This window comes from Pipra filicauda, unplaced genomic scaffold (genome assembly GCF_003945595.2).
Source record: "Pipra filicauda isolate LSUMZ 115617 unplaced genomic scaffold, ASM394559v2 scaffold114_size2234877_pilon, whole genome shotgun sequence".
In the NCBI taxonomy this organism is placed as follows: domain Eukaryota; kingdom Metazoa; phylum Chordata; class Aves; order Passeriformes; family Pipridae; genus Pipra; species Pipra filicauda.
The window spans coordinates 382,433-395,706 of NW_024103596.1; the positions used below are offsets into that span (position 1 = coordinate 382,433).

A 13,274-nucleotide genomic window follows, 5' to 3' on the forward strand; every position below is an offset into this window, starting at 1 on the left:
GAGGACCTGGGTTCTCTACTTTTGGGGGCAGCCTTCTGCTTTTGACTAACCCTTTCACAAATCCTCATTTCCCTGCCTAGCCCTTCCAAGCAGACGGCTGGTGTGACACCATCAACAACCGGGCGTACTGCCAGTATGACGGTGGGGACTGCTGCGCCTCCACACTGTCCTCCAGGAAGGTAAGAGAGCACCCTCTGTGGCATTGGCCAGGATTTGGGATTGAGGGGTGACTGCTAGCTCTGCTCTTTAGCTCTACTGGCTGTGGAACCGAGCCTGCAGTGCAATTCTCCCATGAACGGAGAACAAACCCATGATTTTAAACCAAAGCCAGCTGAAGCTGATAGACATCATCCCACTGATTAAGAGTGGGGTTTGGACTTGGGCCAGCGTGATTGAAACCTCAGCCCAGCTCCCACTGAGGTTCACGGGATTCCCTCTCGTTTTGGGAAATGAGTCCCAAAGAAATGACTTCCATAGGACATAGTGCTAGACATGGTGAGTCTGAAGTCACCTTGTCATGCAACTGAGCTGTCTCAGGGGATTTTTGGTATGGTCCACTGGCCTCTGCTGTGGGCTATGTTTCCCTCCCTCTTCTGGGGAAGGAAGGAGGGAGGAATAGTGTAGAGGGAGCAACTTGGCGTTGGGGTTGTACAGACCCTTCTTTGTCTCCCATCACAACCTTCCCTCCCACCTAACTCGCTATCCAGCATTCACAGCCCATCCTTCCTAATCATATCCAACAGCAAAACAAATCATAGGGCATGAGATAATTTCTCACTGCGAAAATATGTGAATTTGGATCTTCTCATCTTTGTTGTGGAGCTTGAATCATTTTTCCTTTCATCACACATACACACACAGAGAAAAGGAAAAATAAAATCCTGGGAAGATCCTTTTGATAGGAAAGAAAAGGCTTTACACCCAAGTGATGAGTGAAATCCCCACAACGATATCATGACATCTTGGAGCAAGGCATGGCCAAAATAAAGGATGGGTTTACTGTGGAAGGTGGGGGGATTTGGTCCCATGGCTCTCAGGAAACCCAGGCCCAGCTTGCATCCCCCACAGGTCCCAGATCTTCCGCTCAACAAGCCTCCAGCACATCTCTGTTAAGGCAGATGCAGGAATACAGAGTGTAATCATCAAAAAAAAAAACAAACCACTCCATCTCATGACTGATCCAGGCTGTGAAAAATCACATGTGTTTCCATATTTGGCTCTGAGCCTGGTGTGTATAAAACCTCTGGAGGAAACTGTTTTCTCAGCTCCCATAGCCCATGACCAGGCAACTGGCAACCAGGAGTCAGATGCTTGGTGGGTGCCCTCCTTCCTCTCTCTGCTGCCACCACCTAAGGTGACATAGTCTTGCTTTGCCACATACAGTTGTTGCAGAGAAAGCAACATGTAATGAGCCTCCCGACCTGCATGGGGTGTCTCAAAGCAGCACAGCTGGTGGGTAGCCCTGCATAAACACACTGCCTGCCCCACTGAAGGCTGTTCCTGCTCACAGAGACTCCATCCTGCCTGGCTTTTCTTAATCCACAGTGCACAAGGACTATATGCACCTACCTTGGCTACTGTACTGGGTAGTGTAGAGCTCAGCTTTGCAGCTGGGAGCCTGGTTGAGTTCCTCCAAGAGCTGCAGAAGGCAAGGTTATGGTCCTTTCATGCTTTGCTGAGCCAGGAAGAGCCAGGAGTAGCTTGAAAGACAGGTCCATGGGTTCAGACATGGACAGAGGGGGCTTTCTAACAGGGGCCAAAGTAAAACTTAAATCTAGAGGTGCTTTACCACTGCCTGCCTTAATCCAAATGTCTTATATCCACCAGGGGAGACTTCTTCCCAGGGTCTGACATTTGAGGCACAAGATTCAAGCTGCAAATTTTGAACACCAGTGACCAGTGACAGGACTAGAGGAAATGGCATGAACCTGAGTCAGGGGGGGTTTAGGTTAGGTATCAGGAAAAGGTTTTTCACTCAGAAGGTGGTTGAGCACTGGAACAGGCTCCCCAGGGAAGGGGTCACAGCACCAACCCTGACAGACTTCAAGAAGTATTTGCACAACCCTCCCAGGCACAGAGTGGGATTGCCGGGGTGTCCTGTGCAGGGTCAGGAGTTGGATTTGATGATCCTGACGGGTTCTTTCCAACTCGGCATATCCTATGATTCTATGAAACACAAGCTAACAGAAAGGAAAAGGCTACGAATAAAACTGAGCTGGGGGCAGGTTGTGCCCCTTTCTCCGTGCCAACAACGGGGCACAGCCCAAAGTGTCTGTCTGTCCACACATCCATTGTTATTGGCCGTACTGGGGTGGAGAGGGCTTGCAGGGGCATAGGGGCGCCAGGAGATGGGTTTCTCAGGGCAGAGGCTGAGCTCTCCCTTTGGCCCCCCCAGGTGATCCCGTTTGCTGCTGACTGCGACCAGGACGAGTGCACGTGCCGTGACCCGGCGGCCGAGGAGAACCAGTAGCGGCACCAGGAAGGGCCTCTCTCGGTCAGGCGAGCGCCGGAGGAGCGAAGGGGCAGCACCGGGGGCCGCTGGGGAGCGGCGGGATGTGAAGGGGGCAGGAGGCCACGGAAGAGCCAGGCGGGGATGTGGCGGCTGCGCACGGAGGGGAAGGATCGAGGCCACCGAGGAGCCCAGGAGGGCAGAGCGGTCCCCTCCCCAAAGCTGCTCCCTCCCGAACCCCCTCGAGGGGCTCAGCCAGGGGTCCGGTGCCGCTTCAGCCACACGCTGAGCTGGGGTCCACGCCGAGAGCCCAGGTGCTGCCATGGGTGTTTGTCCTGGTCCAGCACCTGGGTGTCTGTCTTTGCTCTGGATTTTGTCACTATTCGCCCCCCTCTGCTGTACAGGCTTCTTTTAGCAAGGTCGAGGTAGTTGTGATCTCTCTGCAAATATTTAAACTTAATTATATCTATATACATATATATAATATATATATAAATATATATTATATTTTCTTTGCTCTTGATGAAGCTGAGAAAGGATATCCTTTGTCACACACCCATGCTGCTGTGAAGTACAAACCATTGGGAAAAGCGCAGGTCAGGGCGGGAGGAGCAGGCAATTTCCCCTTCCTTGCTGAGGGGGAGCTGGAAGGAGGACACGGAGAGAAGCCAAACACCAAGGCCATGCCAGGAGAGAACGCCCCAGGCCTGAAGGCTCCCACCTGAAGGTGGTTTGGGCATCTTGCAGGCACCAAGTTTTGCCCTTGGGATTTGCCAATGCTTTGCCTTGCTCTGCTTAGAGCCCTGGATCAGGATTCTGGGGTTGAGAAAAACACTGCTGTGCCATTGAATCACCCCAGCGAGCACAATGGACTCCAAGGGCACCACAGGCATCCACCAGACATTATTTCAAAGCCCTCTGGGAAAGGTTATGTGTCCATGGGGTCACTGCATGGTCAGTAGGAGCAGACTCACCACAGTCCTCTGCCTCGCTGCCCCGGCCACTGTGCACCCAACTAAACAAGGGTTGTAGTGGGCAACCCAGAGTAGCTGCGTGGTGCTCAAATGAAGGATGATGAGGTGGTCCTTCTTCTCTTTCCCCACATCTGAGTTTCAACAGCGTTGTCAGCAGTTCTCAGAGGAGATCAGATCCTGTCATGCAAGGAGAGACAAGACCCAAAAAACCTGTCAGGAGACTCTGAGCATCATCTTTTCCCACTGAGATCTTCCTAGTAGTATCATTATTACCTCTGTGTCCAAGCCCATCACACTGGACATACAGTCATTGATTGTAATGTCTCTTGCTCTTGTAGGCACCAAGAGAAAAATCTTCAGATTCACTTCAAGCCCCAAAGAAGCCCATCAAGAAACTTTGCCCCCATAATCGATTCCCAGAAGCTCAGCTTGGCAGCCAGGACCCAGCCCCATAGAGGCAGCAATAGGGAAGGTGCCTGGCTCCTGCTGGGATTATCCCTGATGGCTTTGTGCTGTAAAGAGGCAGAGAAAAGGGATAGAAAGAGGAGAAGAGAGCAGAGAAGGGACCACAGAGTAGGAGCACAGACCGTGGTGTCCCCCAGGTTCAGCTGCAGGCTGGGACCAAGGGACTCCGGGCTGCCCTGCTGCCTTCTCCCTGCATAGCCTGTGCTGTTGGAGACAGGCTCCAAGCCAGGGTTTGTCTGGCGAAGGAGTGGTGGAGAGAGGGTGACACGGTGTGGAGAGACTGGGGATTTTCAGGGCATCGTTTGGCTTCTGCTAGATCTCCCCCATCCTTTTTTTGTCAGGCGTTTCCTACAGTTGTGCTTTACTGGAAGACGGGAGTAGGGGCAGAGGTGCCTGGACATCCCACAGCGTCCAGGCAGGGGATTACCTGTCCTTCTCCAAGCCCTTTCCTGATCACATGTGTTCCTGATCTCTGGTCTAAGCAGAGACTGGAGGAGAGGTGGGGGACAGTGGGTCCCATCTCCTTTTGCAGCAGGGACACACTGACATTTCTGTTCCCATCATAAACGAGTGACCCCAGGGTTTTCACCCAAAATGCGCTGTCAATTGGGCAATTTTTTGTCAGATAATCCACTTTTCAATAAAAGAAACCCCTCAGATAAGCCAAGGAAATTTAAATACAAGTTGGCCCAACGTCCCCAGGGGGTGCAGCTTGGGCAGCCTGCACCGCTCCACCAGTGCAGGGAAGGGGAGATCCAGGGGTCCTAACAGAGATGGAGTGGGGGTCCCAGCAGCCCCCCACAGTGGGGACGGTGGGGACGTGGTGTGAGGGTAACACACACAGACAGAGAATTTCAAGTCCCAGCATCTTGCCATGCCAAACCCTTCCCTGCCTGGCGGCAGCGTTATCTAGGTGCCTATGTGTTTAGATGACAAATTATTACCCTTTTGGCACAAAAATCCTGGTCTTGTCCCTGCTCACCTGTGTGTGCAGGGAAGGGACTGTGACCCATGGACAGGGGAGCTGGGGAGGGTGGGACTGGAGGCACTGGCTTGGCTGGTAGACATTTGTGCTTCTCATGACCGGACAGCTTCTATGTACTGAAATATTGTTCTTCTATAGCGACACTGAGCGGTTTTTGTCCCCTTTAGGGTTTTATTCACAACGGAGGCTGCTGCTATTTTTATTTTTTTGTATTTGATAATTATTTTTTATAAAAATCTATGAAAAATAAATAATCTTCTCATCCTCCATCTCTTTTGTCTCCTTGATTCACCCAAAAGGGGGTCAGGGAGGTGGTTTGGCTGCTCCCAGCACCTTCGGTCCCACATGCTTTTCCTCTGCCCCAAACTATGGACTCACCCAGAGCTGTCCCAGCCCAGCGGAAGATGTCCTTTGGGTTTTTGGTTGGAGGGGGACACTCACCTCCAATGCCCCCCACAATTCAAGGCTGCCACCCAGGCAGCTTTTGCTGTGCCACCAGGTGCGAGAACACTTTTGCAGAAGGTCTTCTGCTGGTTATGCTACAGACTGGTCCAAGGCTGATCAGTTTTTGTAATTAATCCACTTTAAATGTAGGGAAAAGCCTCTTTGTGTGTGTGTGTGTGTGTGTATGTTCACACACCACCTCCCTGGGGATGGGGAGCAGAGGGTGGCTCACACTGGAGCCAGAGGGCCCTGCCATGTGACATCCTGGCAAGAGAGTTAAAACCAAAGACAATCAAAAAAATTAATTAAAGATTTGGGAATTTTTTTTTTTTTGGTAAGTAACCAGATAAACTTTGTACATATTGACTGGGAAACACCAAAAAGCCCTTGTCCTGTGTTTTAACCTTGCTCTTCTTCCATCCACCTCTGATGGTCATGTGCGTCCCTTTGCTCCTCACCGGCCTCCTCTTTATGTCTGGTCTTTGCATGGACTTTCTCATCACTCCTAGAGGAGGAACAGCATCTCCTGGTGACACTGAATGTCCTCTCTAGGGCAAAGCTCCCCAAATCATGCGTTTTGAGGAGCCAGATTTGCTGCTATGAATGAGAGAGCACATTAAGGGGTCCCCCACAGCCCCAAGCAACAAGGACCCCACTTGTGGGTCTTGCATATAAAACATAAAGAGCAACTGTCTGTGGCAGTAGCCAAGTGAAGAGCTGCTTTCCCATCCTGTCCCTCCTTTCTTTTCCTCCTCCACCTCCTCCTCATGTCTCATTCCACAGCCACAGGTTATTGTGTGACGGAACTTAGCAGAAGGAAAGTATTGGGTGTATTTTTAGCTTATTTTCCTGCATTTTAGCAGCAGGAAGAGAAAAAAAAATAAAAATCAAGTTGTTCCATGAGACTTAATGAAGTCTGGTTTCCTATGGGTTTGTGTGCTACAGCCCCTAAATTCCCACTCTCCTGTGTCCTCCCAGGCATCCTGTCTGCCTGCCTGCAGTAATCCCTGGCCCTCCCCGGGTCTCCCAACCCATCTGGCAGGGCAGGTGGGAATACATATTGGGCTTGGCCAAGGGACCAGCCCTTTTAAGTACTGATGGCCTGAGCATTAGACACAACACTGCACTATGAGTGGCCTTTAAGGCATCCTTTGCAGCTCTCATCTCTGTTCAGGCACTGGTTTTCACATCATTTGAAGGATGTTAATATTCATGATGCTCCTAGTCCTCTGTCAGAAGTCTGCCAGGTGGACCAGGATGTTCTTGGGGGGGTGGTTGACCACCAGACAGCACCATCCCATCTGCCTTCTGTACTAAAAAAACAACTAAAAGAAGCTTCTTTGGACTCTGCTTCCAAATTCCCAGCCCCTGTGGAGGTTTGCAGACTGAGACACCCTTGCCAAGGATGTCTAAATGCATTTTTCCCCCCCAAAACCCAAAGGTGCCTGCAGACATCCACACCTTCCCATGCCTGGCAGAGCAGGTGGGCAAGGCGAGGAGCAGGACACGGCTCCGTCTGTGTGTGCTGAGTGCTTTGGGACTTGGCTAACCCAGTGGGCAGACAGGCTAATGCTAAACTTGTGTGAAGACTCACCCAAGTTCAAAGGCTGGGAGTGTTTCATCCGTGACCAAAAGATGACATCAACAGGACCAAAACTATAAACAAACACTCCAGTTTGCCAGAGCCAGGGATTACTAATAGCTCCATTTAATAGTCAGTTAAATTATCATCTGGAGTTTTACATAGTGTTACAATGATTTTTATTTTTTTTTTTTTGTTGCTATTGTTTAAAACCTTTTTCTTCTTTTCTTTTTTTTTTTTTTTTAAGGTAATCTGGAAGGGTTTTGTGTTTCTTGCCACATGGCTATCTCACCCTAAAGCACCCTACTTTCAATCTACAGTAGTAAAACGTCACATCAGAGTTTTAATAGAACATCAAGGAACATGAACTGTAGCCATCTTTGTAAAGAAAAGGACCAAACCATCTTTATATGTTAAATAACTCCACGACAAGTAAAAGGTAGTAATGCTATTACAGGGGTACAGACGTAGCAAAGAAAAGGAAACGACCCAGAGGTTCATCTCAGGTGAATGATCGCTCATTAATTCAGAAATAAAACATAAAGGGAGGGCAGGGGGGCAAAAGGAGGTTGCAGAAATGGATGGAAAACAGTGCCTTATCCAGTTTTCATGTCGCTGGCAGCATAGGAAGAATCAGGAGTCCAAGAGAGAAAATATTGTGCAGACCCAACCGTAGGACCCTGTGCCACATGTGGACAGTGTCAGCTCTGCAGGGAATCACAGAATCATGTAATGGTTTGGTTTGGAAGGGACCTTAAAAATCACGTATTTCCAACCCCACCGCAATGGGCAGGGACACCTTTCACTAGACCAGGGCACACCTGTTTTGGGTGAGCAAGCCCCACACAACTCATCTCACCAAGGCCAGGTCTACAGCCATGGTGCAACCCCCTGCTCTGGTCTGGGCCCCCGTGGCAGGCTGCTGGCATTTGTCAGAGATGGGCTCGTGTGTCAGTGGAGAAATTTCGGCAAGAAAATCCAAGTTTGGGCAAAATTCTGATTGGCAAAGCCAGAGTGAGGAAACCAAGAGGGAAGCCTTCCCAAAGCCAGGGTCATGGTGTGAGTGGCCCCACAGATGTGCCACCCTGGCAGGACCTGCCGGCACAGCGGCTGCAGGGACACCTCGGCGGTCCAGGAAGAGCACAGCCCTACCAGCAGACTGTGCTGTCCATAACGGGATGGGGATGCTGAGCCCCACCCAGCCATGCAAGGGGTGATGCCAAAGAATCTCAGAGGGGTGGCTTTCCCCTCGCCCTCCATATCCCAGCCCATGGGGAACTGGGGCCGAGGGAGCAGAGTCCAGCCCAGCCAGCTGATGATGCTGCAGGGTGTCGGTCGCCCATGCAAGGGCTTTGAAGTGTCAGCACAGGAGCAGAACAGAAATCTCTGCAGAGCCTCAGTGCAAATCTTGGGGCCAGATGAAAAAGTAACCTAGGCAGGTGTGAACACATGGGATGTCCAGGGTTTTCCTGGCAGCGTCGCAGCGAGTGGCTGGCACATGGCACTGTTCCCGTCCCTGCTGCTGCACCTAGTAAGCAATAAAAGAAAGGAGTCTGCTACTCAAAGAAAAACAGTCTGTGTTTCATATAAAGGCCGTATATGCGGTATTACTTGGCGAGAAACCAACCGGCATCTGGGCCAGAGCAGCCTTCATTCAAGCATCCCACTGAGGCCATGGGCGGAGGTGCCCTTTGCCCAACCCTGGACAGCTGCCTGGCTGGAAGTTAAAAGTTGTCCCAGCATATGCTGGGATAAGCAAAAGGATAAACTGAAGTGTCTGGGCCAAGAGTCTCGGCGGCTTGAAAGGAAAAGGAGCGGCGGCTCAGTACAGATCACCTGCCTGTATGTATCTGTGCATGGAGGTGGTGCTGGTCTTGCTCTGAGCCCCAAGTCCTTGGCAGCATCAGGCACATCAAAATATAAGGACAAACATGAGAAAAAGCCAAAAGGAACCAGCAGACTTTTTTCTTGCACACAGCAGGTGCTTGTCTGACGACCCCTGCTAGACACATTCATTACAGCAATGACACAGGGATGCCCAGGTAATAATGACTGCTGGTGGCTGCTCCCAGCAGCTCCCCAGTCCAGGCCAGCTGCCCCTGGAGAGAGGTCTGTCCACTAAAAGGGAAGAGAAAAGCACGGTGTGGTCCTGCAGGGAGATACTGCTGTTGAGAAAGTGCTGTGATACAGCGCTGTGGGCTGCGACCGGCGGCAGAGCGCAGCCGCCTCCCTCTCAGCACCACGCAAATATTCGAACCATGTCCTTGGCAGGTAGGAGGAGGAATGAGGCAGAAAATTGTATGAGACAGGCTGAAGACTGCTCCTGCCAAGACTGAAAAAAATTAAAAGGAAATTTCTCTCTGAAGAGGCATCGTAAAAATCCCACTGTAGGGCTACGGGCTTGTCCAGATCAAAGGTGCGCAGCTGGCAAGTCCAGAGGCGCCTCCTCTGCAAACCGGGCTGGAAGCTGAAGCTGAAAGGAAGCTGTTTTCTGCCTCCAACACCATCAGCAGTGACAGGGTTTTGGAGAACAGTTTGCTCCGAACCAAGCCCGGTGTCCCAGTACAACCCTAGTTCTCTGGTTTTAAAAAAAAAGCCACTGAGAGCTGCAGATGTGAGCCTGAACACAGGCAAGCAATACCCCCAGAAGCCTGCCCTCCATGCCCTCCAGGACCATCCTGAACCACTGTGTTGGGGTACCCCGCACTCCTCTCCCTTCCCCATGCAGAGCCTGGGCTACACCACAGCTATATTGGCTGGTGCAGATGGCCACCCTGTCCATACCATCTGGCTGCTGCTCTCCTGGCTGGGCCTCTCCACAGCAGCAGTTTGACATTGCTTCGAAGTCTTTATTATGGTGGGTAAAAAAAGAACAAAAAGTAACGGAGGGGATTTTAAAGTTGACTTCCTAGGAACGTGGTCCCACAAGAAGAAAGTTTGTGATGTCCAGCTGACCACCGGCCCTGAGGCCAAGCTGCCTTTGTTCTGGAGGACTCTGCATCTTGGAGCACACGTCTTTGACCATGGCACAGAACCTGAGGAGATGGGCTCACCAAGGCCCCTCTCTCCTCACCCCAGACGGTGACACCACGCCAGCCCTGCCCGCCAATGACACCATCACTTGGCCATGTCTCATCCAGACCTCATGCTTCACAGCTGCAAAAAAACACATCCCAGCCCTGTTGGCCATCCAGTGGCTGTTTAGCTCAGCCATAACCATAAGCATCTCCACCTGACCTGCATGCCCTGCTTCCATTTTCCCAACCCTGCATCACCTGCTCTCCCATCCTGGTTGTGTCACCGTGTTTCTCTCATGACTGGTGTCCCCCACCCTTGGGGACAGTCCCCACAGCCAGGGCAGGAATGGGGCAGGAGGAGAGGGCTGTGCCCTCCCAACCTGCCCTCTCCACCAGTGCTGAGGAACCTCTTGGCAAAATGAATAAAACAAAACCAAGAAAACTGGGTCCCACAAGACTTCTAACTAGAAAGGCTTTTGCCCAAGTCAAAGAAGAAACTAATACTGAGTCAGTCCTGCATAGAGCAGTCGGTTTTGCTCCCCCAGTCCAAATTTTTGCCTCCAGAAACATCAGTGACACCCTCCCCCTCCACGGGTCCACGTATAAAACCCTCACAAACGCCCATGGGAAGGCCAGCGTGAGAGCGGGCGCCCGCGAGCCTCAGTAGTCCTTGTCCCCATAGTCATTGTACAGGACACTCAGCGTCTGCTCCTCGCACGTCTTCTTGAGGTCCCGGCTGAGCTCCGACCAGTCGAGCCCATAGGGCTTGATCTCGCTGTAGCGGCAGGCGAGGTACTTGAGGGATGAGCGCTGGAGGCTGATCTTGGGCTCCTGCAGGAGGCCATTGCACCAGCTGCTGAGGTCCCCCAGCTGAGAGAGGATGAGGCCGGCCTTCCTGCAGCGAGGGCGGGCAAGGGGAGATGCCAGGGGGACGATGGACAGCGAGTGGGTGGCGGGAGGGATGGAGACACCACGGAGGGGGATGGCGGGATGGGCAGCAGGAGTGTGTGAGGAGAGAAAAGTAAAGACAGTTAAGGACATGATGGGAGCTTCTTGAGAGAGAAGAGAGAACTCCAGAGCAGGTGAGTGGAGGCTGACGCTGCCAGGATGAGGAGGGGTGGCGGGGCTGCAGGAACACACCATCCCCAAGGCAGCACTGCAAACTAAATGCATGTGAGAACAGCCTCTACCCAGGGCAGAGATGCCCATGTCACCATAGTGGTGCTGGACCTGCTGCACTGGGCCTCCCCTCACATTTCCCTGTCCTGTCCCCTCTTCTTGTTTCACCTGTGCAACAAGGCCGAGTTTGCTGAGTGTTGAGTGAGGAGACAGTCACAGGCGTAGCTGTGAAACCCCCTTTGGGGTGGACATCACCAGTGACTCAAATGGCAACACCTGTCCCTGCTGCAGCTACTGGACCCTAAACACAACAGGATGGGAAACTGGGAGCCAACAGCACTGCAAGCAGTGGGGACAAAGGCTTAGAAGTGTCAGGCATGACACACAGAGCCAGCCCAGACCAGAGTCACCACGTGTCACCATGAAGTACATGTGTTGCATGTTTGAGAACTATGCTGGTCATTCATGACTTGGTGTAGCAGAAAGGTTTGGGCTGGAAGGAACCTAAAAGATTATCTCATTCCACTCCCCCTGCCATGGGGGCAGGGACACCTTCCACTAGACCAGGTTACTCCAAGCCCCATCCAACCTGGCCTTGAGCATTTCCAGGAGTGGAGCATCTACAGCTTCTCCAGTGCCAGAAATGAGCAGTCCCAATTGGACCACTGAGGATGAAGGAGATTTAAGAAATAAAAAACCCAAATCACAGTTTCATGCCTGGCTTGTGGGGATCTGTATGGAAGCTGAAAGTGAGATAAAAACTATGATCCTCGTAAGATGCAATATCACAAGGCATAAGTGCAGTGAACAACACTCCTGGTACATGACTTGTAATGTTTAGTAACATTTTGGGAAACATGTCCCACAGGACAGTGTGCAAACTAGAAGGGATATACTGAGGTATACATCAAACACAGGTTTAATCCAAAAAGCTCCGAGAGAGCAGAGGATGTGGCAGAACTCCCCACTTCTTTGTATATGCATTTTGCATCTTCCAATTGCAGAGAGCAAATCAAGGAAAGACAAGTCACAGTAGTAGCACTTCCTGAAAAGCTGCAACCCAGCCAGGAGACGAGGTCGGATGACAGAGGGAGAGTAGGTCCAAGATGAATCCATCTTCTGCAGCAGACATACAGCACCCCCAGGGCAACACAGCCTCAGTGCAGGCTTGTTCTGGTGGTGAGAAAGTGCTAAACTACCAACCTCTCGTGTTAGATGAGATATTGGAAGAGCTCAGAGGATCCCGGCCAAATATGACCTAAACTGTGTTCTCTTCAAATTTTTCCTCTTAAAATTGTGCTTCTAACGGTTTTATGAAGAAAATCAGTTTGTACAGATAAAACACATTATGTTCATTTTAAACTTGTCTAGCACTTTGGGTGATCTCCAGGGATTCTGGCAAATGTGGAGGTAATGGATTCAAATGAAGTGTCTTGAAGGTGAGTATCTTGTGCCTGGAAACCCAGACAAAAGTTTAAGCATCTGAAGAGCTGGGATAAGTTTCCTATGCAGCTTCAAGGTCAGTTAGTGGGTTGGTACAGTCAAAGAAGAGAGGATACATCCCCTTGGTAGCTTTAACTCAGCATATGCTCAGCACAGAACAGGCAGTGGGGGCACAAATCATGATGCTGGAGAAAAGAATCCCTCCTTGCCACATTCTTACTTGGATAAGCAGGGGTGGTGTGTGGAGCACACAGCTGTGTTGTGCCTGGTTTGACAGCTCAAGGGCACGTTTACCAACCATGAAGGAATATCCACAGCCCCTCCACACCCTCCTCCAGGCAGGGTACACTGTGGGAGAGCTGCTTAGAGAGGATTTAACTGACCTCAAGTCCAGCCAGAGCCAACCTCAGCTTTCCTGGAGAGAAAACTCTCAAGAGGTCCCTCATAGATGTGGCTGCAGCTCCAAGGGGCCAGTCTGGAGCCACTGAGTGGTTTCCAGCTCTGCAGCCACCTGACAGTTGCCACCCCAGGGCTCACAACCAGAGCATGGCAGAGAGGAGGAGGTGCTCAGCATGGTGCTGACTCTGGAGACAGCCACCCAAGCTGGTCAGGTCTTCCAGCCATGAGAAGGTACCAAGGTCTCACTTACCTTGGTCCCTGCATCTGGACACCTAGGCAAGGTGCTACAACTGCCTCTCTTCCTCCAGCATTGCAGGCACCCTCACAGGAATGCCAAATATGATCCCACAGATTTTGGCTTGAAGCCCATAGACACCACATTTCACCAGGCTTTGCT

At 51.4% G+C, this 13,274-nt stretch overlaps 2 protein-coding genes across 5 annotated transcripts in view; one reads left to right on the top strand and one right to left on the bottom strand.

Moving 5' to 3' along the window:
• The window catches only part of PAPPA2 (pappalysin 2), a 90,123-nt gene extending 85,035 nt beyond the window's left edge, over positions 1 to 5,088 (top strand). The window contains exons 21-22 of the mRNA XM_039383991.1: positions 81 to 179; positions 2,396 to 5,088. Coding sequence (XP_039239925.1) covers positions 81 to 179; positions 2,396 to 2,470 — 174 coding nt within the window. The 3' untranslated portion in view covers positions 2,471 to 5,088. The remainder of the gene's footprint in view (positions 1 to 80; positions 180 to 2,395) is intronic.
• Positions 3,501 to 13,274, bottom strand: part of ASTN1 (astrotactin 1) — a 58,952-nt gene continuing 49,178 nt past the window's right edge. For 2 of the 4 annotated variants that reach the window (XM_027740626.2, XM_027740625.2), the window contains exon 23: positions 8,460 to 10,811. In XM_027740626.2, the coding sequence (XP_027596427.1) occupies positions 10,577 to 10,811 (235 nt within the window). In that variant the 3' untranslated portion in view covers positions 8,460 to 10,576. Of the gene's footprint in view, positions 3,601 to 7,003; positions 8,428 to 8,459; positions 10,812 to 13,274 lie in introns of those variants that run through there. The other 2 variants (XM_027740628.2, XM_027740627.2) reach the window with 2 other exon arrangements.